Source organism: Bufo gargarizans, chromosome 8 (assembly GCF_014858855.1).
Source record: "Bufo gargarizans isolate SCDJY-AF-19 chromosome 8, ASM1485885v1, whole genome shotgun sequence".
NCBI lineage: Eukaryota > Metazoa > Chordata > Amphibia > Anura > Bufonidae > Bufo > Bufo gargarizans.
This window is the reverse complement of record NC_058087.1, coordinates 77,421,704-77,448,911: the sequence shown is the minus strand read 5'-3', so window position 1 is coordinate 77,448,911 and position 27,208 is coordinate 77,421,704. Positions and strand designations below refer to the sequence as shown.

At 45.6% G+C, this 27,208-nt stretch overlaps 2 protein-coding genes across 6 annotated transcripts in view; one reads left to right on the top strand and one right to left on the bottom strand.

Moving 5' to 3' along the window:
* Nucleotides 1–9,241, bottom strand: part of LOC122945875 (cytochrome P450 20A1) — a 67,384-nt gene extending 58,143 nt beyond the window's left edge. Inside the window, exon 1 of the mRNA XM_044305146.1 lies at nucleotides 9,068–9,241. Within this exon, the coding sequence (XP_044161081.1) occupies nucleotides 9,068–9,139 (72 nt within the window). The 5' untranslated portion in view covers nucleotides 9,140–9,241. The remainder of the gene's footprint in view (nucleotides 1–9,067) is intronic.
* LOC122945876 (alpha-aspartyl dipeptidase-like) overlaps nucleotides 9,212–27,208 on the top strand; it is a 74,166-nt gene continuing 56,169 nt past the window's right edge. For 2 of the 5 annotated variants that reach the window (XR_006391161.1, XM_044305147.1), the window contains exon 1: nucleotides 9,349–9,392. Coding sequence is in view for 2 of the 5 variants with exons in the window: in XM_044305147.1 (XP_044161082.1) it covers nucleotides 9,385–9,392 (8 nt within the window). In the remaining 3 variants the exon portion in view is untranslated. Of the gene's footprint in view, nucleotides 9,308–9,348; nucleotides 9,393–23,887; nucleotides 23,969–24,052; nucleotides 24,115–24,182; nucleotides 24,283–24,926; nucleotides 25,007–25,084; nucleotides 25,302–27,208 lie in introns of those variants that run through there. The other 3 variants (XM_044305148.1, XM_044305149.1, XM_044305150.1) reach the window with 3 other exon arrangements.

The window sequence follows — 27,208 nt, the reverse complement described above, 5'->3', positions numbered from 1 at the left end:
AACTTTAGACGCCGAACTTAACACAAGTTCGCTCAACACTACCAGAAACTGAAGTCTACGCCAGCTACAGGCTGGTGTAGACTTCAGCTACAACTTCTGCCACTTTCTGGCGAAAGTTCTAGTAAATGCGGCTATAGTAAATGCGGCGGCACAAAGCCACGACCCCTTCCACAAAGCCACACCTCGTTTCCGCAGCACTTCAGAAAAGTGCAGAGAAAAGTCGCAAAATCTGCATGCATTACACTTTTTGCCCGATTTTACTCTATATATTGCAAAAGGGAGAAATCTGGAAATGAATACCTGCACAGATAAATTGGCATTCTGCAAAATCTACACCGGAGGTCAGGAAACTTTTTTGCAATTTTAAAAATCTCATCTGCTTAGCCAATACTGCATGGTGACTATGAAGGACCTGAAGCCTGCACTGCTGGAGGACTATGCATTAGGATAACAGGGCTGGGGCCTAAAGGGGTTATCCGGTTTCAAGAGGAAACCAAAGAACTTGGGGGACTGACCTGTAACAAAGAGTAGATCATTATTTACCTGACAGATCTCACGCTGCTGTTCCAGTTCTCCTAGCAGGTTCTGTTTTCCCTGTTGCAGCAATGACGTCACGTTGACAACATGTGACCACTGCAGCCAATGATCGCCACCTCTTCAGTGCACCGCTGAGTGGCTGCAGTGGTCACACATTGTCGATGTGATGTCACCAATGCAGTTGGGAAAACAGAACTTGCTTGGAGAACCAGAGTGGTGGCGCAAGATCTGTTAGGTAAGTAATCATCTATTCTTTATTACAGGTCAATCCTCTGTGTTGTCAGGTTTCTTCTTCAAACCGGGCATCCCCTTTACCAAGATAAAACTGTCATGGCTGAGGATGGGGAAAACCCTCAGCCGTGCGATGCCAGAAGATGGATGGTCGATGCAAGGCCAGGACAGGAATCAGGGAACAGGTTACCTCCCATCAATCCCTAATTCTGACCCTGTCTCCTAGCCGTATGAGCCGACCCTGATGGTAGGAGGGCTCATACTCCTGAGGCCTCATGCACACGACAGTTTTTTTTTTTCACGGTCCGCAAAAACGGGGTCCGTGATCCGTGACCATTTTTTCGTCCGTGGGTCTTCCTTGATTTTTGGAGGATTCACGGACATGAAAAAAAAAGTCGTTTTGGTGTCCGTCTGGCCGTGCGGAGCCAAACGGATCCGTCCTGAATTACAATGCAAGTCAATGGGGACGGATCCGTTTGATGTTGACACAACATTTCAAACGGATCCGTCCCCATTGACTTTCAATGTAAAGTCTGGAGTTCTTTTATACCATCGGATTGGAGTTTTCTCCAATCCGATGGTATATTTTAACTTGAAGCGTCCCCATCACCATGGGAACGCCTCTATGTTAGAATATACTGTCGGATATGAGCTACTTCGTGAACCTCAGATCCGACAGTATATTCTAACACAGAGGCGTTCCCATGGTGATGGGGACGCTTCAGGTTAGAATACACTACAAACTTTGTACAAGACTGACCCCTGCTGCCTGGCAGCACCCGATCTCTTACAGGGGGATATGATAGCACAATTAACCCCTTCAGGTGCGGCACCTAAAGGGGTTAATTGTACTATCATATCCCCCTGTAAGAGATCAGGGCTGCCAGGCAGCAGGGGGCAGACCCCCCCCCCCCCTCCCCAGTTTGAATATCGTTGGTGGCACAGTGTGCGCCCATCATCGCCCCCCCCTCCCTCCCTCTATTGTAATAAATCGTTGGTGGCACAGTGTGCCCCCACCATCGCCCCCCCTCCCTCCCTCTATTGTATTAAATCGTTGGTGGCACAGTGTGCCAACCACCATCGGCCCCCCCCTCCCTCTATAGCAGTAACAACATTCGTGGCAGTGTGCGGCCTCCCATCCCCCCCCCCCCCCATCATTGGTGGCAGCGGAGGTTCCGATCGGAGTCCCAGTTTAATCGCTGGGGCTCCGATCGGTAACCATGGCAACCAGGACGCTACTGCAGTCCTGGTTGCCATGGTTACTTAGCAATAGTACAACAGTAGAAGATTCATACTTACCTGCTTGCTGCTGCGATGTCTGTGAACGGCCGGGAGCTCCTCCTACTGGTAAGTGAAAGGTCTGTGCGGCGCATTGCTAAAGAACTGTCACTTACCAGTAGGAGGAGCTCCCGGCCGGTCACAGACATCGCAGCAGCAAGCAGGTAAGTATGAATCTTATACTGTTGTACTATTGCTAAGTAACCATGGCAACCATGGCTGCAGTAGCTTCCTGGTTGCCATGGTTACCGATCGGAGCCCCAGCGATTAAACTGGGACTCCGATCGGAACTCCGCTGCCACCAATGATGGGGGGGGGGGGGGGGAAAGGGAGGCCGCACACTGCCACCAATGTTGTTACTGCTATAGAGGGAGGGGGGGCCGATGGTGGTTGGCACACTGTGCCACCAACGATTTAATACAATAGAGGGAGGGGGGGCGATGGTGGGGGCACACTGTGCCACCAACGATTTATTACAATAGAGGGAGGGAGGGGGGGCGATGGTGGGCGCACACTGTGCCACCAACGATTTGTAACATTAGAGGGAGGAAGGGGGGGCCCGATGGGGGGCGCACACTGTGACACCAACGATATTCAAACTGGGGAGGGGGGGGGGGGTCTGCCCCCTGCTGCCTGGCAGCCCTGATCTCTTACAGGGGAATATGATAGTACAATTAACCCCTTTAGGTGCCGCACCTGACGGGGTTAATTGTGCTATCATATCCCCCTGTAAGAGATCGGGTGCTGCCAGGCAGCAGGGGGCAGTCTTGTACAAAGTTTGCAGTGTATTCTAACTAGAAGCGTCCCCATCACCATGGGAACGCTTCTGTGTTAGAATATACTGTCGGATATGAGTTTTCACGAAGTGAAAACTTAGATCAGAAAAAGCTTTTATGCAGACGGATCTTCGGATCCGTCTGTATGAAAGCAACCTACGGCCACGGATCACGGACACGGATGCCAATCTTGTGTGCATCCGTGTTCTTTCACGGACCCATTGACTTGAATGGGTCCGTGAACCGTTGTCCGTCAAAAAAATAGGACAGGTCATATTTTTTTGACGGACAGGATACACGGATCACGGCCTCGGCTGCAAAACGGTGCAATTTCCGATTTTTCCACGGACCCATTGAAAGTCAATGGGTCCGCGAAAAAAACGGAAAACGGCACAACGGCCACGGATGCACACAACGGTCGTGTGCATGAGGCCTGAACCTGATATTCCTACTAGCCCTCAGGGTGGCCCTGGACTAGGAGCAGGGTAAGACGACCTGTTCCTCCTAGATACGGCCAAACAGGAGTCTCACTGGCCAAGCTACATAAAAAGGGAAACATGAACAGCTTATGGAAATGGCAGGTAAATGCAACAAGTAACACCTATCTGCCACAGACACAAAGCCTGGAACCCATGCAGAAGTGCTGCTGTCCACAAGATATGGCGGACACAGCACACACCACACAGGAACCCAGGACCATAAGCTGCAATAACAAGGAGACCAAACACACCTTCATAACACCATGTAACATAACTTATGACCACAAGGGTGGCCCCGACTGGCAGATGGTATATCACAGGAGGATGACTCCAGCTAGCCATGGCTGAAGTACCCCTCAGACTACTGATCACAGCAGAGGTTAAATAGCCCATGTACCCACACACAGACACAGCCAGTGCACACACACTAGGAAGGAAGTTAACCCTTCCAACACAAAGGCAAGGGAATACGGCCACTTAAAGGGGAATTACACACATAAAGATCACACTCCACCTGTTACCGCGGGCAATGGCATGCGTGGCAACCATGTCCTGGGGATCAGCCAGAAGGCCGAGACACTGCCACCACACCAAACGTAGTCACGGGCAACCAAGTGAAGGAAAATGTCACTAAGCACACCATAGGCCGTGACAAACACATGTAGGCCTGAAGCCTTATTCACATAGTCATGTTTGATCAGTGATTTCCTTCAGTGATTGTGAGCCAAAACCAGGTGCTGTAACAGGTGCAGATCTTCCCATTATACCTTATCTCTGTGTAGCCTCCACTCCTGGGTTTAGCTCTGATGGAAATTACTGATCAAACACTGATGTGTGAAAGCAGCAATGAGCCTAGTTTACACTTTAGGCTGGATTCAAATAACAGTTTCATTTTCCGTTTTCTGATCTGTCAGAAGAACTAAAATAAATAAAGGAAACAAAAAAATAAAAATAAATAAATAAATAAATAAACAAACACACACACAAACCAGTCCTACACAGCAGTAATGCACATTTGGAATCCATGTGACACATTTCCGTCTGAGATATTTTATTTTTTTTACCTAAAAAAACACGTATGTAAAATAAATATTGCATGCAAGACTTTCCATATAAGAAAAAAAAAAAAAAAAAAACCTGACAGAAATGGCTCAAACGTATTCCAAATGTGCATAACTGATGCACAGGATCTTTTTTTTTTTTTTCCTTCTTGTTCTGATAAATGAGAAGAACGGAAAATTAAATGGCGATTTGAATCCACTAGCGTTTTTCTTTTCCGGCGCTGAGTTCCGTCCTAGGGGCTGAAATCCGGAAAAGAACTGATCAGTTTTATCCTAATGCATTCTGAATGGAGAGTAATCCGTTCAGGATGCATCAGAATGTCTTCAGTTCAGTCTTTTTGACCGATCAGGCTTTTCAGAAAACCGTAGCATGCAGTAAGGCTACTTTCACACTAGCGTTATTTGAATCCGGCATTCAATTCCGACACCGGAACTCCCCGCCGGATCCGGAAAAACTTGTGAAAAATGATTACATTTGAATTTTGATCAGGCTTTCGATCACAATGGAAAAATGCATTGGAAAAAACTGATCCGCCATTTATGGACGTTAACTTTTTTTTCCCTATTTTTCGGGTTTAACATGCAAAATCCGGATCCGTTTTGACTGAACACACGGTGCCGGATCCGGCGTTAATGCAAGTCAATGGGAAAAAGGCCGGATCCGGCGTTCAGTCAAAGTGTTCAGGATTTTTGGCCGGAGGTAAAAATACTGCATGCTACGTTTTTCTGAAAAGCCTGATCAGTCAAAAAGACTGAAATGAAGACATCCTGATGCATCCTAAACGGATTACTCTCCATTCAGAATGCATTAGGATAAAACTGATCAGTTCTTTTCCGGATTTCCGCCCCTAGGACGGAACTCAGCGCCGGAAAAGAAAAACGCTAGTGTGAAAGTACCCTACTTTTACCTCCGGCCAAAAATCCTGAACACTTTGACTGAAAGCCGGATCAGGCCTTTTTCCCATTGACTTGCAAAACCGGATCCGGCTTTTGCATGTTAAACCCGAAAAATGTGAAAAAAAAGTTAAAGTCCATAAATGGCGGATCCATTTTTTCCAATGCATTTTTTCATTGTGATCAAAATCCTGATCAGGATTCAAATGTAATCCATTTTCACACGTTTTTCCGGATCCGGCGGGCAGTTCCGGTGTCGGAATTGAACGCCGGATTTAAACAACGCTAGTGTAAAAGTAGCCTCAGGCAAAAAAAACGCTAGCTCCAGATGTTACAATGATGTCTGTGGGAAATTTTAAACACCGCGCAAACAAGTGTTTTTCTGGTAATTTTGCACATTTTTGGTAAAATTGCAGCATGCCCTGGGTGTGGCTTATTTTCCGGCAGATTTGTCTCAGACATGCATTGATTTTTTTTGCCCTGCTTGAAAAAACGCAAGTGGCAGTATGTGGTTTTTTTTTTGGCAATGCATTTTTGCCATACTGCTCTAACTGCAAGTGAAATCAGAGCGGATACTTTTTTATAGAAATGTACAGCCAAGTGACAATGGCTCCACTGAAAGCTGAAACGTCGGGCGACGTGAACTATGAGTGAATTAGGAAAAGGCTGCACGGTGACTTCAGTTGTGACTAGGGCTGCAGTAAACGATTATTTTAGAAATAGAGTATTCAACTGATTATTTTAAAAATGAATCGAGTACTCTAATAAGAAAAAAATAATAGACTGTTTTCCTTTATAAAAACTCATCAGACCCCCTGCCATCAGTCTCCAACACCCTTCGTTCCCCCCTGTGCGATCAGCCCAAGTGCATCAGTTCCCCCCAGTGCCATCAGCTGCCCCCTCAGTGCCACCAAGGCAAAAGCTGTGGAGCAGCATCATGCCTGGTAGATGCCAGCTACCACAATAAGCTGCACAACCCGCATACCGCTGTAAACTGGCACTGAGCCCTGATCCCACGTATACAACAGAAAGCCAAGACATAAAGTGCCACCTAGGCTGTAAGTCTTGCCCCCTCCTCTGCACCAGTGTGACCCATCATCCTCCAGCGCCAGCACACGGTGACATCAGTGGCTGGCATCACCTGTTACACCAGCCCCGCTCGCCAGGCTCCTCACCTCCTTGATCTTGTCCCGCTTCTGCTTGACCTCAGGATCCGCAGGCTTCTTGTCCACCACTCCGATAGGCTCTTTGAAGGGCCGGGAATTTTACCTGCCTGCGGCTATGCCCCTGCCTTATTGCCGCAGCCGGTCCTTCTCCTCCTAGATCTCCCCCTTGATCTGCTCGGGGGCCGGTTCAGCGTGACCTTGGCTTACCGCTGAGCCCTCTCATGTTCCTCCCAAATCCGGGCAGGGGCTGAGCCGACCCCGTCCTCTTCATCCTGCAGCCCAGGACCAAAGAGGGTGCGCTGCGGGGGCTGCTGGAAGAACAGTCCACACTGAAAGGTAGCAGACTGACGACCGGCATGGCAGCTGGACGCGCGCACAAAGTTTCCCTCAGAGGAGTGCAGCAAGGTACAGGCCGGCCGGGGACCACGGAGTGGTGAGTAAAAGCAAGCGCTTCACTCCTGCTCCGTGGTCACATGACACAAATGAATCCTCGATGAGACAAATTTGCATCGAGGATTTTTTGTGTCGAATTACTCGATTCAATCGAGTAATCGTTTCAGCCCTAGTTGCGACTATTTACAATTTGGCTGTAAAAGTAAAATAAAATGGAAAATTGCAAGTTCTGCATTGCAAGTCTATGATGTCAACCTTGTGTGCGATCAAAAATCCAGCAGGGCTGAACACTCATTGAAAAAAAAAACATAAGGTACCAAGGAGGAGTTGTTAGAATCTAATGAAACCTTCCACGTGCGAATGAAATGATGTAAGTCATTGCAATATTAGGGCTCATGCACACGACCCTTGTTTTGTGGTAAACAAAACACGGACACCAGCCGTGTGCATTCTGTATTTTGCAGAAAGGAACAACCGGACCCTAATCGAACAGTTCTATCCTTGTCCGTAATGCGGACTATAATAGGACATGTTCTATTTATTTTATTTTTTTTCGAACGTATATATGGAAACAGAATGCACACCGAGTCATTTACGGTTAATCCAGGCCGCAAAAAAAAAAAAAAAAACAAACACAGAAATAAATATATATGTTCGTGTGCACGAGCCCTTAGAGTGAAATGATAAGTTTGAGGAAAAAGTTGAAAGGAGGCTCTGGGACCCTGTTGGGCCGCCTCTAGCCTGGATACAAGATGAGATACGGTTGGACAGGTTCTGTATCGTATCCTGCAGCAGATTTGCCCACAGAGGTTAGACCTGGGCCTGTAGATCCTGCACACTCGTAGGATGCTGAAGCTGGAGTCTCAGCCGGTCCCATAAATGCTCGACTGGTAATAAATCTGGTAATCGGGCAGCCCGTGCGGTGTGTGGGTGAAGATTATCCTGATGAGTAATGCCAGTTGGAAGCCCTGCCACGAGAGGTAACATGTGGCCGCAGGATGTCCTGCACATATCCCTGAGCTGTTAGTGTCCCCTGTATCACTACTAGGGGGGACCGACTGTCGTATGTGATGGCTGCACAGATCATCACACCGGCAGCTGGGGTAGTGTGTCGCTCCACAGCAAAGGCAGGACTGAGGCAGTCACCACGAGGCCTCCATACTGGAACTAGACTGTTGTCAGATCCCAAACAGAACCGGGATTAGTCACTGAAGATGTTTCTAGCCTGTAGCTGTCCAAGCTTCTCATTCCCACCACCACTGCAAACGAAGGAGATGGTGGCCGGCTGTCAATGGCAGGACATGTAATGGGCACGCCAAAATTGCTTCTCAGTGCCTGGAAATGGTCCAGAGACAGGGTGGTGTAATGAAGGTGCCCCCCGTGTCTGGATGGTGGACAACAGAACTGCGGGAGCTGCTCGTACTTGCTGGCGGGTCAAACGATCCTCTGTGCATGCGCTCAGTGTGTGCGTGCCGGGCCGTGCCCTCATGTAAACACTGCTCCCAACCCCTCCTAACAGCTAGGTCAGAACCGACTAGATGGCCGGCAATAGTTTTTTTTAGAAAATACCATCCTGCTTCTCTCAGTCCAATGATGCATACCCTCTCAAAGTAACTTTGCTAAATGTCTTTGAGCGTCATAGAGCCATGCCTAACAGTCAATGCTCTCACTAAGAGGTACACTGCCCAAAGGTAGCCCCTGAGAGCCTTTCTATAGGGCAGCAGGAGAATCACTTTTACGCCCTATTGTGGCAAGACCCAGCGTCTAATCGGTCCACACCTGTGATCAATTACACATCAGCCCGAGACATGTCTAGAAGTGCGATTTGGAGGTCGCCTATCACAACATGACGACGATCGCTGCTCTGTATATTTCTACATCAGTATAACGCTTCTTCCATTCATTTACAACTTCCAATGATCCGGTACCAGAGGCATTCGGAACTATTAAAATGTCATCGCTAGTCTAAGATGCAGGACTATAGGAACCAGCACAAGTGGTAAGGACTGGGCCACCTGGCCCCTGGTGCTAGAAGGTCCTATGCTGTAGCAGAAGCCAGGCTGCCACCCACACCTGTATTCTGCTGAGGGCTCGGGGAGGGGAGCCGATTCCCGGTAATAGCCATTTATCTAGCAGGGTAATGCTGGCACTGTGACCCCTGATAGAAGATGTGGCCCCAAGGTGACATGCAATGAGCCAGGAACTAACAGTCCACGTCTAGTGCATAAAGTGGCGCATATGTCCGCCATTACCGGGTACAGGTACAGCACGGCTCCCACCAGGATCAGGAGAAAGGTGATGGCGAATATAGCGAAATCCAGCATCCTCCGTCCTGCGCCCGCCGCCCCGGCAGCACGGCCTATGTGTCATTCAGCGAGCTCAGCCCATTCGGCCGTCGGCCCCACCCCCTGCCAGCCAGGAGCAATCGATCCCTCATCCCGGAAGCGTCGTGGAAGTCTCTGACTAGTGACACGTGGGTAACGTGAGGAGGGGTGCGTCTGAGGCGTTGGTCGGGAGCAGGTGGCGGGCACTCTGGGACTTGTAGTTCCATAAGAGGCTGCTGGATGTGATGTGGCTGTTGGTTTCTGGGCTCTTTGAGCGCTGATGTGATGCGTCCTTGTATATCACCGTTTGTTTTACTTATTAGGAAATTAATTTAAAAATGTTCAATTTTTCATGTTTTCGCCAGTAGTTTTCATGTGTCCATTGAATGTGTTCTCCTTGGACAGCACTTTTTGTGGTGTTTTTTGTGTAGTTCTTGTGGACTGAAGACGCGGGGCCCAAAGTGAGAAAATCAGTACAAGAATCCATTCCTCACAATGATAGTGCTGGGAAGTGCTCACTCCATCTTAATAAGGCCTCATGCACATGACCGTTGTTTCATTCCATGTCTGTTGTTCCGTTCGTGATTTTCTGCGGACCCATTGACTTTCAATGGGTTAGTTGAAAACTCAGCTAATGCACCTTTTGTCATCCGCGTCCGTGATCCGTGGTTTCAGTCCATCAAAAAAATATAACCTGTCCTATTTTCTTCACGGAAAACTGTTCGCGGACCCATTCAAGTCAATGGGTCCGTGAAAAAACGCGGAGGCACACAAGATTGTCATCCGCGTCCTTTTTTTTCCTATCATTTGCATGGCAAACTTGACTTAGATTTTTTTATTTTTACTTTCCTTCATGTCTGGAGATCCTCCAAAAATGAAGGAAGACACGCGGAAACAAAAACAGATCACGGAACCCCATTTTGTGGAACGGAACACAACAACGGTTGTGTACATGTGGCCTAAGCCAAATTAAAAAAACAGTCTCCTTACAAACTGCCTGGAAGTGTGTCTGACCCTGGTAGATCGCAGAGGGTCTCACTGGTCAGACCTCACCCCCCCCCCAAATATAATAATTGGATTGTCCACCTTCAGGGGCCTTTCAGCCAGACCCCCTTATGGCGCTGGACCTGTGGAGAGAAGCATACCTGACCCCCACTCGGTCCTGGTTCCTTTGGACCTCTGCTGCGGTGCTCCGTTCCCTGCTGGTAAACGTCCTCTTTGATGGCGGTCATCTGGCCGCAACGTTGGCACGTTCCACAAATATGTTGATAACTGGCCACAGCCATGTGACCCCTATCAAATAGGAAGTTTAGCAGCAGGGACTGGGGAGCAGTGGTGGGGGACCAAAGGAGCCGGAAGCCAGCGGCAGGGAGTAGGTAAGTATGCTTCCATCTGTAGGTCCAGCAAAGTGGGGAGTCTGACCGAAAGGTCCAATGGTGGACAACCCATATAAGGGGTTACCCCTCAAATTACTTTTCAGCTAGCCACAGGATAAATATTGAATCGGGGGTAGTGTCTGACCAGTAAGACGCTTTGCGATCCTGAGAATAGGGAGCACAGAGTTCACTTTCTGGAGCAGTAGTGCTCTTGTCAGTGCACTGTTCAATTTCTGTGGGAAAAGGTCCTGTCAGCCCCTTAAACCCTTAGAGGAACTTGCGATTTTCCATTTTTGCGTTTTTGTTTTTTACTTCCCATAGTCCCAACTTTTTTATTTTTCCGTTCCCATAGCCTTATGAGGGCTTATTTTTGTGGGACAGGTTGTACTTTCTAATGCCTCCATTTAAAGTTGGATACAATGTAGTGGGAATTGGGAAAAAACGCAATTCTGACAGAGGTTTATATTTTTCTTTTACACCATTCACTATGTGGTAAAATTGACCTGTTGCCTTCATTCTCCAGGTCAGTACAGTTACGATACCACACTTGTATCATTTTTGTCTTGCATTTTAATACTGAAAAAATATTTTTTGTATCGCCATATTCTGACCCAATTCTTTTGTAGTTATGTGTACGGAGGTGTGTGAGGGCTCATTTTTTTGCAGGGCGATCTGTACTTTTCACTGATACCATTTTGAAGTGTGTGAGACTTTTTGATCACTTTTTATGAAAAAAAACCCTGGAGTTGAAGTGACAAAAAAATAGTGAATTGCCAGTTTTTTTTTGTGTCCCCCCCCCCCCCCCCCCCATTACGCCATTTGCGGTATGGCATTAATATTGTACTATTTTAATTGTATGTTCATTTTCCCACAGGCAATGTCCTTGATGTTTATTTTTTATTGGTTAAGTATTTTTATTGTAAGGATCTGAACTTTCATATTTTTATTTATTTTTATATATTTTTAATACATTTTTTTTCTCCGTTTACTTTTTTACCCTGGTCAACTATAACTGGCAATCGTTAGATTGCCCATTGTGTTCATTGATGGCTAAGGCTACTTTCACACTAGCGTTCGGGCGGATCCGTTCTGAACGGATCCGCCCATAATAATGCAGACGGAGGCTCCGTTCAGAACGGATCCGTCTGCATTATATTAGCTAAAAAAAGCTAAGTGTGAAAATAGCCTGGGACGGATCCGTCCAGACTTTCAATGTAAAGTCAATGGGGGACGGATCCGCTTGAAGATTGAGCCACATTGTGGCATCTTCAAACGGATCCGTCCCCATTGACTTACATTGTAAGTCTGGACGGATCCGCACGCCTCCGCACGGCCAGGCGGACACCCGAACAGCTGTCCGCCTGTCCGGCTGTCCGCCTGTCCGTGCGGAGGCGAGCGGAGCGGAGGCTGAACGCCGCCAGACTGATGCAGTCTGAGCGGATCCGCCTCCATTCAGACTGCATCAGGGCTGGACGGCTGCGTTCGGGTCCGCTCGTGAGCTCCTTCAAACGGAGCTCACGAACGGAAACCCGAACGCTAGTGTGAAAGCAGCCTTACTGGCCATCATTGAATACTTCATTTTCAATATAACAATACAGTGCTGCCAGTGGCCTGTATTGGTATTAGGGTTGTTGCGGGTATCGAAAAATCGATACCCAATCGATACTTTTTTAAAAGTATCGATTCGGTACTGTGATTTGCACTTTTTCGATACTGGGCTGCGCAGCCCATTATCTCCTATGACACAACATGGCGCTCCGCCAGAAAGACAGTGGAGAAGGCGGGAGAGAGAGAGGGAGAAGGAGGGAGGGATTCCCTCCCTCCTATGACGCTGCCGCCGCTGAGCCCAATGGAGTAAGCGGGCTCTGAAGATGCCTGCATCACTGCCACCAATGACTGTGCGTTTAATTAAAGGAGGAGGAGGAGGGACGGGGGAGGTAATAAACTGCTGCGCCGTCTGACTCTGAGACGAGTGAGCGCTGAGTTCAGCGAACGACGGCAGCGGAGCAGCCTCCTCCGTCCTGACTCCTGAGTCACTCACACTTGTCTTGTGTGCTGCGCCGTCTGACTGAGACGAGTGAGCGCTGAGCTCAGCGAACGGCACCAGCGGCAGCGGAGCAGCCTCCTCCTTCGTCCTGAGTCACTCACACTTGTCTTGTGTGCTGCGCCGTCTGACTGAGATGAGTGAGCGCTGAGCTCAGCGAACGGCACCAGCGGCAGCGGAGCAGCCTCCTCCTCCGTCCTGACTCCTAACTGAGTCACTCACATTTGTCTTGTGTGCTGCGCCGTCTGACTGAGACGAGTGAGCGTCAGCCCGAGCCCCAGAGTCAGTGAGACTGAAAAGCAGCCAGCCCAGCATAGCAGGTACCTAGCCTAGCCCACAGCCAGACCCAGTGCAAGAGTGATGATTAGCCTGCCTCAAAATAAAGGCAGGCAAAAACCATATCTATAAGGAAGACAGCCAGCAAGATTTGGGGTTAATGTGACTCATTAACCCCAATCTTGCCACTACCCATGTTTTAAACATGATGGGGGTCACTTATTTTTAATGTCAGGCTGGGCGCATGCTTTTGGAGTCTTTGGCATGGACCCCATGTGCCTCACATTAATAGTAAGTGACCCCCAAAGTACCATCTAAGGCTACTTTCACACTTGCGTTTGAACGGATCCGATCATATTAATGCAGACGGAGGCTCCGTTCAGTATGGATCCGTCTGCATTAATAACTTAGAAAAATTTCTAAGTGCAAAAGTAGCCTGAGCGGATCCGTTCAGACTTTCAATGTAACGTCAATGGGGGACGGATCCGCTTGAAGATTGAGCCATATGGTGTCATCTTCAAGCGGATCCGTTCCCATTGACTTCCATTAAAAGTCTGGACGGATCCGCACGGCCAGGTGGACAGCTGAACGCTGCAAGCAGCGTTCAGCTGTCCGCCTGGCCGTGCGGAGGCGAGCGGAGCGGAGGCTGAACGCCGCCAGACTGATGCAGTCTGAGCGGATCCGCATCCATTCAGACTGCATCAGGGCTGGACGGAAGCGTTCTGCTCCGCTCGTTAGCTCCTTCAAACTAAGACTACTTTCACACTTGTGTCTGAGGCGGATCCGCTCATATAATGCAGACGGTGGCTCCGTTCAGAATGGATCCGTCTGCATTATATTGTTAACAAAAATTCTAAGTGTGAAAGTAGCTTCAGACGGATCCGTCCAGACTTTTACATTGAAAGTCAATGGGGGACGGATCCGTTTGAAGATTGAGCCATATTGTGTCATCTTCAAACGGATCCGTCCCCATTGACTTCCATTGTAAACATTGTAAGTCTGGACGGATCCGCTTGCCTCCGCACGGCCAGGCGGACACCCGAACGCTGCAAGGAGCGTTCAGGTGTCCGCCAGCGGAGCGGAGGCCAAACGCCGCCAGACTGATGCATTCTGAGCGGATCCGCATCCACTCAGAATGCATTAGGGCTGGACGGATGCGTTCGGGGCCGCTTGTGAGCCCCTTCAAACGGACACCCGAACGCTAGTGTGAAAGTAGCCTAAGGGGGGAAATAGTTATTAAATAAAAAGTAGAAAATAGAAAATACTGGGCACTCTCACTAGCTGTGAAACCACATCGTTTAATGAGATAGTGTTTAAAATAACAGTATATTAAAAAGGATACAATATCTAACTATAGTAACAGTGTACTAAATATGGATACAATATCTAACTATAACACTCTGTATGTCGATATATTATATAAAATGCATACAACACTTAAAATGACACATAAATCATACAGTGGAAAATCCGGAATTTTGACTTTAAAAGCAGTATAATACCGCCAGATGGTTGGGTTGTAGGTGTCCTAAAATGTTCACAAAGTCTGTGGAAAAGTGCAGCAGTGCAATCTCTTTGAGATATGCGTTCCTAATGTTAAAACCTCTTGCTATCAGAGGATATCAGTTGGTGATTTAGTTACAGTGATGGGTATGCGGCGTCCCGCTATACTCACTGCTTGATTCAAGTTAAGTTGCTTTTCTTTAGTTGCTTTATCTTGCTGGTGTTCCGGTACACTGGATGTCTGTGTCTGGTCCTCACTCGTGCTTTTCTTGATCCTCACGATCCCTTGTGACTGCCGCTCCGTAGATGTAAGAGCCGGCACTCCGCGCTTGGACTTTGTTTGCACGTGTGTTTGGTGTCTCGTGCTTCTATGTCCAAATCCTCTGTAGATGCGCGTCCTGGGATATACGTGGGCACTGGAGGTATCACCGCAAGTAAAACTGACGTCCGTCAGGGGGTCTTTTTGCACCAAACGCGTTTCGGGGTGTTAATACCCCTTCCTCAGCCTGATACCTCCAGTGCCCACGTATATCCCAGGACGCGCATCTACAGAGGATTTGGACATAGAAGCACGAGACACCAAACACACGTGCAAACAAAGTCCAAGCGCGGAGTGCCGGCTCTTACATCTACGGAGCGGCAGTCACAAGGGATCGTGAGGATCAAGAAAAGCACGAGTGAGGACCAGACACAGACATCCAGTGTACCGGAACACCAGCAAGATAAAGCAACTAAAGAAAAGCAACTTAACTTGAATCAAGCAGTGAGTATAGCGGGACGCCGCATACCCATCACTGTAACTAAATCACCAACTGATATCCTCTGATAGCAAGAGGTTTTAACATTAGGAACGCATATCTCAAAGAGATTGCACTGCTGCACTTTTCCACAGACTTTGTGAACATTTTAGGACACCTACAACCCAACCATCTGGCGGTATTATACTGCTTTTAAAGTCAAAATTCCGGATTTTCCACTGTATGATTTATGTGTCATTTTAAGTGTTGTATGCATTTTATATAATATATCGACATACAGAGTGTTATAGTTAGATATTGTATCCATATTTAGTACACTGTTACTATAGTTAGATATTGTATCCTTTTTAATATACTGTTATTTTAAACACTATCTCATTAAACGATGTGGTTTCACAGCTAGTGAGAGTGCCCAGTATTTTCTATTTTCTATTTATTATCTTGAGAGGAAGGGTGATTCCTCTTGTACTGTGAGCACCTCCACCAGAGATTTTGTCAGCTCTGTGCGCCACATATTACCTATATTAAATAAAAAGTGTAAAAAAAAACCCCCACCAAAATATGAAGTTTAAATGACCCCCTTTTCCCAATTTCACATATATAAAATATATAAATAATAAACATATTACATATCGCCACGTCAGAAAAGTCCAAACTATTAAAATATAAAAAAAAATCTAGGTGGTGAACGCCGGAACAGAAAAAAATTAATAAAAACTGCGCGATTCGCCATTTTTAAACATGTGGAATGCACGTGGCTTTTTTGGTTTATTTTTTTTCGCGTGGTATCGAATGGTATCGAGTATCGCAATACTTTTTCATGGTATCGAAACCGAATCAAAAATTTGGTATCGCAACAACTCTAATTGGTATATTCATCTAATAGCCTCCGTAGCCTTCTTGAGGTTTTGGGCTATTAGTAAAAGAAAAAAGGCAACAGATCTGCGCAAACTAGACAAGTGGTAAAGGTGAAACAATCAAAAGTGCAGTCTGTCAGTATATGCTCAACACAACTAAAGCCGAATGCACACGCGTGTATTACTGTAGTGCAGCGGCGGCATGAAGCGCACGGCGTCATAGCAACCAATGACGCCGTGCGCTCTTGCTCTCAGCAGGAATCCAGGCCGGGATACCATGGACCGCTCACGGCTGTGTGCATTCGGCTTAACAAAGTCTGCGTGCTGTCTCCTAGCCCACGGGTGTTCACACTTCTCTTGTTATGGTGATAGACTTCAATGCTGAATGCACAGGGCAGTGATATTTTATGTGATTTGATTAAGACAACAACTTTAAGTACAATAAAGTGTGACTATTTTTATCTATATGCGGTGAGCACTATGTATGCATCTTTTCTTAAGGCTGCAGTGCTGTAATAATGGGCAGAAACGAGCATTACGGTACCTGCATTCAGCACTGAAGTATATCGCCGTAACAAGAGAAGTGTGAACACCCGTGGGCTAAGAGACAGCACGCAGACTTTGTTAGTTGTGTTGAGCATATACTGACTGGCTGCACTTTTGATTGTTTTACCTTTACCACTTGTCTAGTTTGCGCTCTTTCTCTACCTTTTTTCTTTCGCTTTCTATACGGAGGACTGGGATAACTCCAGATAGGATCTTGCAGCATACAATACGCATGTGTATTATGAAATCACCAATAATAATCTTTGTTTGGGCTATTAGTGCACCGTAACAGGTTCCCCGATCGTAGCTAGGGAACGCCGTTATCGGACTGGGACCACGCTGCTTTTGCTTCTGGACTGCTCAAATGCCGTGGTCGTTTTTGACCACAGCATCTAAGGGCTCTTTCACATGAGCGGATCCCGTGCCTGAAATCCACTGCGTGAAAGAGAGCCAAGCCCCGTTCTGGACAGCAGAGACACGGAGCATTAACATGATTGATAATGCTCCATGCATCTCTGTGATCATCACAGTGACAACCTTATCTCACTGTGGTTTTGTAGTAAAGAAATCACACAGAGCAAAGCGCATTATCAATCACGTTAATGCTCCGTGTCTCTGCTGTCCGGAACGGGGCTTGGCACTCTGACACAGCAGATTGCCCGCATGGCATCTGCTCATGTGAAAGAGCCGTGGGTGTCTGTTGTTGAGTGTTTCCTGTGCAGTAATCACACTCCGTGTGTGAGAGTTTCCCATTATGGACACTGCTCGTTTCGCACGATTGTAGGCCTTATAATAATTTATAAAGCTGTGTGTCCCTGCCTGACCTCCAATCTATTGCATTGTACTGTGGGTATAATTCTGTAAGGTCATGCAGAGACACACAGCATTATAAATCGATATAATGCCATGGACATCTGCAAAACGCTTTGCAGATGTGATTTCCGCACAGGACATGCTCATCTAAAAGAGGCCTAACGCTGGGTTCACACCTGAGCGTTTTACAGCGCGTTCCTACGCGCTGTAAAACGCACAACAGGCAAGAACCAATGATTCCCTATGGGAAGGGTTCACACCTGGGCGTTTTACAGCGCGTACGATCGCGCTGTAAAACGCCCGACGCTCAAACAAGTACAGGAGCTTTTTTTGGCGCGTTTGGGCCATAGACTCTTTGGACAACACTGCTGTCAATCACCCAAATGCGCGTCAAACGCGCGTTCACTATTTAAAAAAACGCGCGACAAAACGCGCATAGAAACGCACGTTTGAGAAACGCCTAGGTGTGTGGAAAATTAGCAAGATATCTGCACCAAAACCGCAATAAATCTGTCTATTTACTGTGTTCTTGGTGCGTTCTCCATAGATCTCCCCCTTCTATTGAAAAGGGGGAAATCAGCACACAAAAAAACGCAACAACAATTGACATACGGCAGATTTCAAAATCAACACTGCAGGTCATTTACCTCAACAAAGAAAGAAAGCAAAGTATACATGAGATTTGTCTAATTTGTCTGGTACTGTATTACGCTGCAATTTTTCTGAACGAGAGTCCGCGCAGAAAAACCGCATGGGATCCGCACTGTATGCAGCCACCTTTAGGCCTCTTTCAGACGAGCAAGTTCCATGCGTCGGACTCGCAGCGTGAGTATGCGGCAGTTCCTGTCCTGACCTCCCAGCACTGACGGGGTCGCATAGCATTATATTGATTTATGATGCTATGTAACCCTTACAGTTCTGGAATGTATTGGATAACACTGGCATAATGCTGTCAGTCTTATACAGTACATTCCAGAACACACAGGCACTTTTACTCCGTCCTCATCACTGAGCGACGACCAATTGGCCCCTGAACATTAGCAAACAGTTACACCACTTACAGGCATAAAAGTTGTGGAAAAACTGCTGTAAAGTAGAATTTTACTCCAGGTGCACACTGCCGGAGAATGCCCTGGTCTTTGATAAATGACCTCCAATATTCTATATTTGGTCTGACTAGTGATTTGTAAAGTGGTAGAACTATTTTTCTCGTCACGTGCATCTATGCCCCTTTTATTGCGCCCACCCACTGGTCCTATTCGCCTTTACAGCAGTTGACTGACGTGTTGCCACAGTTTTTACTGTCAAGTCAACAAATTATTTTTCCGTGTCAGTTTTAGGCCCCATGCACACGGCCGTGTTTCACAGCCGTGTGCGGGCCGTGGAACCGCGGCCTGGATCCCTTCTGAGAGCAGGAGCGCACGGCGTCACTGGTTGCTATGACGCCGTGCTCCCTGCTGCCGCCGCAATACAGTAATACACTGGTATGATCTATACCAGTGTATCACTGTATTGTGCCGGCAGCAGGGAGCGCACGGCGTCATAGCAACCAGTGACGCCGTGCGCTCCTGCTCTCAGGAGGCATCCAGGCCGCGGTTCCACGGCCCGCACACGGCTGTGAAACACGGCCGTGTGCATGGGGCCTTACCCAGTGTTTTCCTTTTTGTACGTAATCTTAGCATGTCCTTCCTATGTGTGTAAACCTTAGGTCGCTTTCACATAATCAGTGTTTGACCAGTGATTTCCATCAGTGATTGTGAGCCGAATCCAGCTGCAGGTCAAAAACAGAACAGGTGCCAGTCTATCCATTACAAGTGTTAAACCTCATTTGCCCAAACTTCCCGAAATATCTGTTAATCAGTAGTATCTTCTGTAAAAATGTATATTTTACTGTGCAATCATTTATAGGCATATTAAAGAGACTAGGACCCAATACCGACTGTTGTTACTCAAGTAGTAAGACTGGCCCAGTCTGAGTACAGTTAGTACCCACGCTCTATTCAGGGGAAGATTGAGGTGTGGGAAGCCCCCCAGTTGGACATTGAGGCTGCCTGCGCACCATGCGGGTGAATGCAAACATAAATGATATGCTGCAGATTTAGAAATCTACACTGTAAGCCAGTTTTACGCGCAGAAAAAAATTAGTATAACCTCATATACTTTGCTGGTACTATACTACACTACGGCTTTTTCACACACGAATCCACACAGAAAAAAAACACATGTCTGCAGCATGTGCGGGTGGCAGGACTGGATTCAATTGTATCCATCTCCTTAACCACCTCCTGACCGCCTAACGTGGTTAACAGAGTCTAATATACCTGCTACCTGGTGGTCCCTTTTGCTACACTACACTCATACCCCCCCCCCCCCGTCACTTATTAACCCCTGATCACCCCGTATAGACTCCCTGATCACCCCTCTGTAATGCTCCATTCAGACGTCCGTATGTGTTTTGCGGACACGGATACCAGCAATGTGCTTTCCGCATTTTGCGGATCCGCACATTGCCAGAATTATATAGAAAATGCCTTTTCTTGTCTGAAATTGCGGACAAGAATAGGACATGTTCTATAGGCTCTACAAAAAACGCAGTGTTCGCCCGATCAGGCCAGATATTGTGCGCACACTTCCGTTCAGTATGCCCCACCACAGTGACAAAATTTATTTTTTCGGATCACTGCAAAAACACCGTAAAATCGCTGCGGTGCTATAAAGATTACTTTTGAGGGGCATGGCGAGTTCATAGATTATTATTTTTTTGGGCACAAGTTAGCGGAAATTGATTATTTTTATTTTTTTTCTTACAAAGTCTCATATTTCACTAACTTGTGACAAAAAATAAAATCTTACATGAACTCACCATACCCCTCACGGAATCCAAATGCGTAAATATGCTTTGTGAAATCCTAAAGGTACTCATGGGAATTTGGGCCCCTTTGCGCATCTTGGCTGCAAAAAAGTGTCGCACATGTGGTATCGCTGTACTCAGGAGAAGTAGGGCAATGTGTTTTGGGGTGTATTTTTACATATACCCATGCTGGGTGAGAGAAATATCTCAGTAAATTGACAACTTTGTATAAAAAAAAAATGTAAAAAGTTGTCATTTACAGAGATATTTCTCACACAAAGTATGGGTATATGTAAAAATACACCCCAAAACACATTGCCCTACTTCTCCTGAGTACGGCGATACCACATGTGTGACACTTTTTTGCAGCCTAGGTGCGCAAAGGGGCCCAAATTCCAATGAGTACCTTTTAGGAGAGCATTTTTAGACCTTTGGATTCCAGACTTCTTCTCACGCTTTAGGGCCCCTAAAGTGCCAGGGCAGTATAAATACCCCACATGTGACCCCATTTTGGAAAGAAGACACTGCAAGGTATTCCGTGAGGGGCATGGCGAGTCCATGTACTAAATTTACATTTAGTGGAATATGAGACTTTGTAAGAAAAAAAGAAATAATCATTTTCCGCTAACTTGTGCCCAAAAAATAATAATTCTTTGAACTCGCCATGCCCCTCACAGAATACCTTGGGGTGTCTTTTTTCCAAAATGGGTCACTTGTGGGGTATTTATACTGCCCTGGCATTTTAGAGGCCCTAAAGCGTGAGAAGTAGTTTGGAATCCAAATGTGTAAAAATGCCCTGTGAAATCCTAAAGGTACTCATTGGAATTTGGGCCCCTTTGCGCACCTAGGCTGCAAAAAAGTGCCACACGTGGTATCGCCGTACTCAGAAGAAGTAGGGCAATGTGTTTTGGGGTGTATTTTTACATATACCCATGCTGTAAATGACAACTTTTTACATATGTATATGTAAAAATACACCCAAAAACACATTGCCCTACTTCTCCTGAGTACGGCGATACCACATGTGTGACACTTTTTTGCAGCCTAGGTGTGTAAAGGGGCTGAAAGTCCTTTAGTACCTTTAGGCTTTACAGGGTTGCTCACAATTTAGCCCCGCCCAAAATGCCAGAACAGTAAACACACCCCACAAATGACCCTATTTCGGAAAGTAGACACCCCAAGGTATTCACTGAGGGGCATAGTGAGTCCGTGGGAGATTTTTATTTTATTTTTTGCCAGAAGTTAGCAGAAATGGAAACTTTATTTATTTTTCTCCTCAAAGTGTCATTTTCCGCTAACTTGTGAAAAAAGATGAAATCATACATGAACTCACCATGCCCCTCCACGAATACTTTGGGGTGTCTTCTTTCTAAAATGGGGTGATTTGGAGGGTATTTATACTATTCTGGCATTCTAGCACCTCAAGAAACATGACTCAGAAAGTCAGAGCTGCTTCAAAATGCGGAAATTAAAATTTTTGTACCATAGTTTGTAAACGCTATAACTTTTGCGCAAACCAATAAATATACACTTATTGGATTTTTTTTAATCAAAGACATGTAGCACAATAAATTCTGACACAAACTTGTATAGAAATGTAATTATATTTGAACAATTTTATGAGAAAAAGTAAAAAATACTTTTTGAGAAAATTGCGGTCTATTTTGATTAATATAAAAAAAAAAAAAATATGTCAGCAGCAATCAAATACCACCAAAAGAAAGCTTTATTTGCGAGAAGAAAAGGAGGTAAAATTCATTTGGGTGCCAAGTTGCATGACCGAGCAATAAACCGTTAAAGTTGTGAAGTGCTGATTTGTAAAAAAAGGTCCTGGTCACTAGGGGGGTAAAAACCTGTGGTCCTTAAGTGGTTAAAGGGGTTATCCTAGAAAAGCCCAGGTTAGGTCATCACTATCACAGCGTCGGGGCTCTGAGTGTTGGTCCCTTCGCCGCACACTGAAGGCATCAAAACTATGAATTGACACATGTGGAATTATATACATAACAAAAAAGTGTGAAACAACTGAAAATATGTCATTCTAGGTTCTTCAAAGTAGCCACCTTTTGCTTTGATTACTGCTTTGCACACTCTTGGCATTCTCTTGATGAGCTTTAAGAGGTAGTCACCTGAAATGGTTTTCACGTCACAGGTGTGCCCTGTCAGGTTTAATAAGTGGGATTTCTTGCCTTATAAATGGGGTTGGGACCATCAGTTGCGTTGTGGAGAAGTCAGGTGGGTACACTGATAGTCCTACTGAATAGACTGTTAGAATTATGGCAAGAAAAAAGCAGCTAAGTAAAGAAAAACGAGTGGCCATCATTACTTTAAGAAATGAAGGTCAGTCAGTCCGAAAAATTGGGAAAACTTTGAAAGTGTCCCCAAGTGCAGTCACAAAAACCATCAAGCGCTACAAAGAAACTAGCTCACATGCGGACCTCCCCAGGAAAGGAAGACCAAGAGTCACCTCTGCTGCGGAGGATAAGTTCATCCGAGTCACCAGCCTCAGAAATCGCAGGTTAACAGCAGCTCAGATTAGAGACCAGGTCAATGCCACACAGAGTTCTAGCAGCAGACACATCTCTAGAACAACTGTTAAGAGGAGACTGTGTGAATCAGGCCTTCATGGTAGAATATCTGCTAGGAAACCACTGCTAAGGACAGGCAACAAGCAGAAGAGACTTGTTTGGGCTAAAGAACACAAGGAATGGACATTAGACCAGTGGAAATCTGTGCTTTGGTCTGATGAGTCCATATTTGAGATTTTTGGTTCCAACCACCGTGTCTTTGTGCGACTCAGAAAAGGTGAACGGATGGACTCTATATGCCTGGTTCCTACCGTGAAGCATGGAGGAGGAGGTGTGATGGTGTGGGGGTACTTTGCTGGTGACACTGTTGGGGAGTTATTCAAAATTGAAGGCATACTGAACCAGCATGGCTACCACAGCATCTTGCAGCGGCATGCTATTCCATCCGATTTGCGTTTAGTTGGACCATCATTTATTTTTCAACAGGACAATAACCCCAAACACACCTCCAGGCTGTGTAAGGGCTATTTAACCATGAAGGAGAGTGATGGGGTGCTGCGCCAGATGACCTGGCCTCCACAGTCACCGGACCTGAACCCAATCGAGATGGTTTGGGGTGAGCTGGACCGCAGAGTGAAGGCAAAATGGCCAACAAGTGCTAAGCATCTCTGGGAACTCCTTCAAGACTGTTGGAAGACCATTTCAGGTGACTACCTCTTGAAGCTCATCAAGAGAATGCCAAGAGTGTGCAAAGCAGTAATCAAAGCGAAAGGTGGCTACTTTGAAGAACCTAGAATATGACATATTTTCAGTTGTTTCACACTTTTTTGTTATGTATATAATTCCACATGTGTTAATTCATAGTTTTGATGCCTTCAGTGTGAATCTACAATTTTCATAGTCATGAAAATAAAGAAAACTCTTTGAGAAGGTGTGTCCAAACTTTTGGTCTGTACTGTGTGTATGTGTATATATATATATATATATATATGTGTGTGTGTGTGTGTATATATATATATATATATATATATATATATTATACATACACATTGCTATTCTATGCTCTATATGCGACATACGGACATACTACAATCATTCATATTGATATTACACATAATGCTACCGAAGGACAAAAAACACACACACCGTGTACGTGTGTGAGTTTGCTAGATATAAATTCTCTTTATACGTTTTTGTAGACTGAACCAGAATTTTATTTCAAAAAAATATATAGAAGATAGGATTCTGCGGTTTGGCACCTACAATTGAAGATCGAAGTAGTAAGTATCGTGCATGTAAAATAATATTTTTTTTCTCTATTTTGCTCTACTTTTCCCTGAATATACCCATATTGTCTCCTACAGAAATGTCTTTAGATTCTTCTCCATCCATCCCACCCAGAAGACGAATGCGCATTCAGTGAATTGTAAGTAAAAGTAAAGTTACATAAAAAATAAATATATATATTTATTTACTCAATATTTATTTTTAGAGCTCATCATTTAAAGAAGAATTTGTGACTTCTCCCTCCCGGGAGCCACAAAATACCCCGCCATGGGGGGGTGGACCTAACAGGGACACGGGCCGGCAAGAAGTAAGTATATACATCTATATTGACTGTTAATAATTGCAATTAGATATGAGCGAATTTAATATATATATATATATATATATTTTATCAGATAGTTTTTATTAACAATGTTCCACAGAACAAAGAATGCTTGTACAATTTCTTGGTAATAAAGAATAAAGCGGTTACAAAGATAGTCACAGAGTCCGTCTGTTCATTAAGCACATGAAAAGGGTACAATACGCTCAATACAATAATAAAGGTCAACAGTGACTGCCATTACATCGTGTTGTGGTCAATTGTACAAGGCATACAAATCAACTTTTTCATTTTTATATAATGAGCAAAAAATTTCCCACCCAACCATAAATTTTATATTTTGAAACTCGTTCAGGCTTTGTTTACTTGTAAAAGGTGAATTGTGTTATGGAGGACTCCCCTGCATAACGAAACGGATCTGTTTTGCAGCCCATAGACTTCTATTATGACGGAATGAATAACGGAATGCCTCTAAAGGCATTCCGTCATGGAATTGTGTTATGGTCCGTGGTAACAAAATCCATAACGCAATTCACCTTTTACCAGTAAACGAAGCGTGAATGAATGTCATAACCTGAAATTCGCTCATCTCTAATTACAATACATAACTTTTTATTTTTTATATTAAGGACATTGAAGCTGGAGTTTTAGGAGGAGATCCCTGGGCCGCCTCCACAGATCGTCGGGGGCTTGCGGCAGTCGGAGACGTGTAACTATTGAAAACAGCTTTCACATTATTATTTTTTTACGTGCAACAATTAAATATTTGTTTTCTCTTTTACTCCAGGGTTCCAGAGTCTCCTGCAGGGAAGGTGAGGAGGAGATTATCGTGCATCTTCATAATGACCTCCTCATCCAACTGGTGGAGGCGAGGCCCGCCTTATGGGACCACACCGACCGCCGACATTCTGACCAGCAACACACCTAGTGACTGTGGGAAGAGGTCAGTGCGGCTCTGTTTCTGACCTGGGAGGATCTCTCTGGAGAGGCTCGGCGTCAATGTCGTAAGTAGTGCAACCTTTTTTTATTTTATTTTTTTATTTTTTATACATACTAAAAAAACTCAAGGCCGCAATACCTACCCCGGACGCTGGCATTGCGAAGGTAATTATTTATTTATTTTTTAATTGTTAATGTGAAATGTTTGTTGTCAAATTAATGTTTGCTTCTTTTAACACCTTAAGGACCCAGACATTTTTCACCTTAACCCCTTTCCGACATATGACGTAATAGTACATCATGACGGCAGGTGCGTTCCCGCATTTTGACGTACTATTACATCATGGTGATCGGGCCGGCACCAGAGCGGTGCGCGCCCGATCGCTGCAGGGGCCCGGCAGTCCCTGATAGCCGGGCCCCTGCTGTATCCTCCGGTATCGCTGTACAAACCGATGCTGGCGGATTATCCCCTTCCATGCTGCAAGCAGCGCTGACCGCGGCATAGAAGGGATTTGCGGCGGGTAAGGGAGCCCATCTGCTCCCTGCGCTGCTGTGGCGGGGACCTGATGGGTGAGAAGGCAGCCCAATGCCGTGCAGAGGCTGCCCAATGCCTTGCACAGCATCGGTAACTGCCTTCTATGGGTGCCGAGGAGATCCAGCCTCAGGCTTGGTCTCCTAGGCAACCTGTTAGTGTATGACTCAGGCAATGCATTACAATACAGATGTATTGTAATGCATTGCCGAGGGGATCAGACCCCCAAAAGTAGAGTCCCAGAGTGGGACAGAAATAAAGTTAAGAAAAAAAAAAGCGTTTTTAATTTAAAAAAATAACGTTTCAAGTAAGAATTAAAAAAAAAGATAAAAACGCCTGTGGCGGAACCCGCCTCGCCACTGGGCATTGGAGAGGCCTGGCTGGCCGCCTCCTACCTGCTGACTATGGCCCCTGGTGATTTGGTACGTTTGAATGCAATATTTGGGCATGTGGTATTTTATATTGCTGCTACTGGCCCTTTAATGGCCATCCGTGGACATGTCTGACTTTTAGGAGCAATGCCCCTTTAAGACTGTGTAGCAGATTGCATTCAGGCTGTCTTAAATACTATGCATGTTATTATGTGTTCGGTTGAATTGTATATGTGTATGCCAGGGTTCAAGTTGGTCCATTACGTTTGATAATTGTATTTTGTGGATTGCGTCTGAGACAATGCTTATTGTGTTGGTTAATTACATCTCAGACAATGCTCATTGTGTTTTGTTTATTGCGTTACAGACAGAGGGAAGGGGTTTTTGTGTACAATTGCTGGGAAGGTTTAAATACTGTAGATACATATGATTGGCTGTTTTGCAGAGCCTGTGTGTGGTACCTTGTTGGAAGATATGTATAAATCAATGCTTGTGTTAAAATAAAGGGAGTTCCTGTTTTACCCTCAAGGTGAAGTGTCGTCTCATTCTTGGGGGAGGATTTATTGCATGCTGTCCCAGTTTGACTGCTAGGAGTGAAAACCTATTCGTATGGTTTCCTATTCAACTGCCTACAGCATTCATATGCATCAAGAGGATTTATCTGCTGCTTCGGTTTGGTGATTGTGGTGTCTGCCAGAGTGCTTGGAAGCCTCAGGAAAACGCTAGGCGCATCCGTAAACGGAGGTACTCAGTCGGGGTGCCAGGTGATCCGTTACAACGCCCCTTTCCCCTGATTTTATATTTAAAAAAATTGAATAAAAAAAAGAAAACACACACATATTAGGTATCGCCGCGTCCCTAACGACCGGCTCTATAAATATATTACATGATCCACCCCGTCCGATAAACACTGTAAAAAATTAATAAAAACTTTAAATAAAAGTCATTTTTGTCACCTTACATCACAAAAATTGCAAGTACCAATCAAACCTTCAACTTATCCCGCAAAAAATGAGACCCTACCTAAGACAATCGCCCAAAAAATAAAAAATAAACTGACTCTCAGACA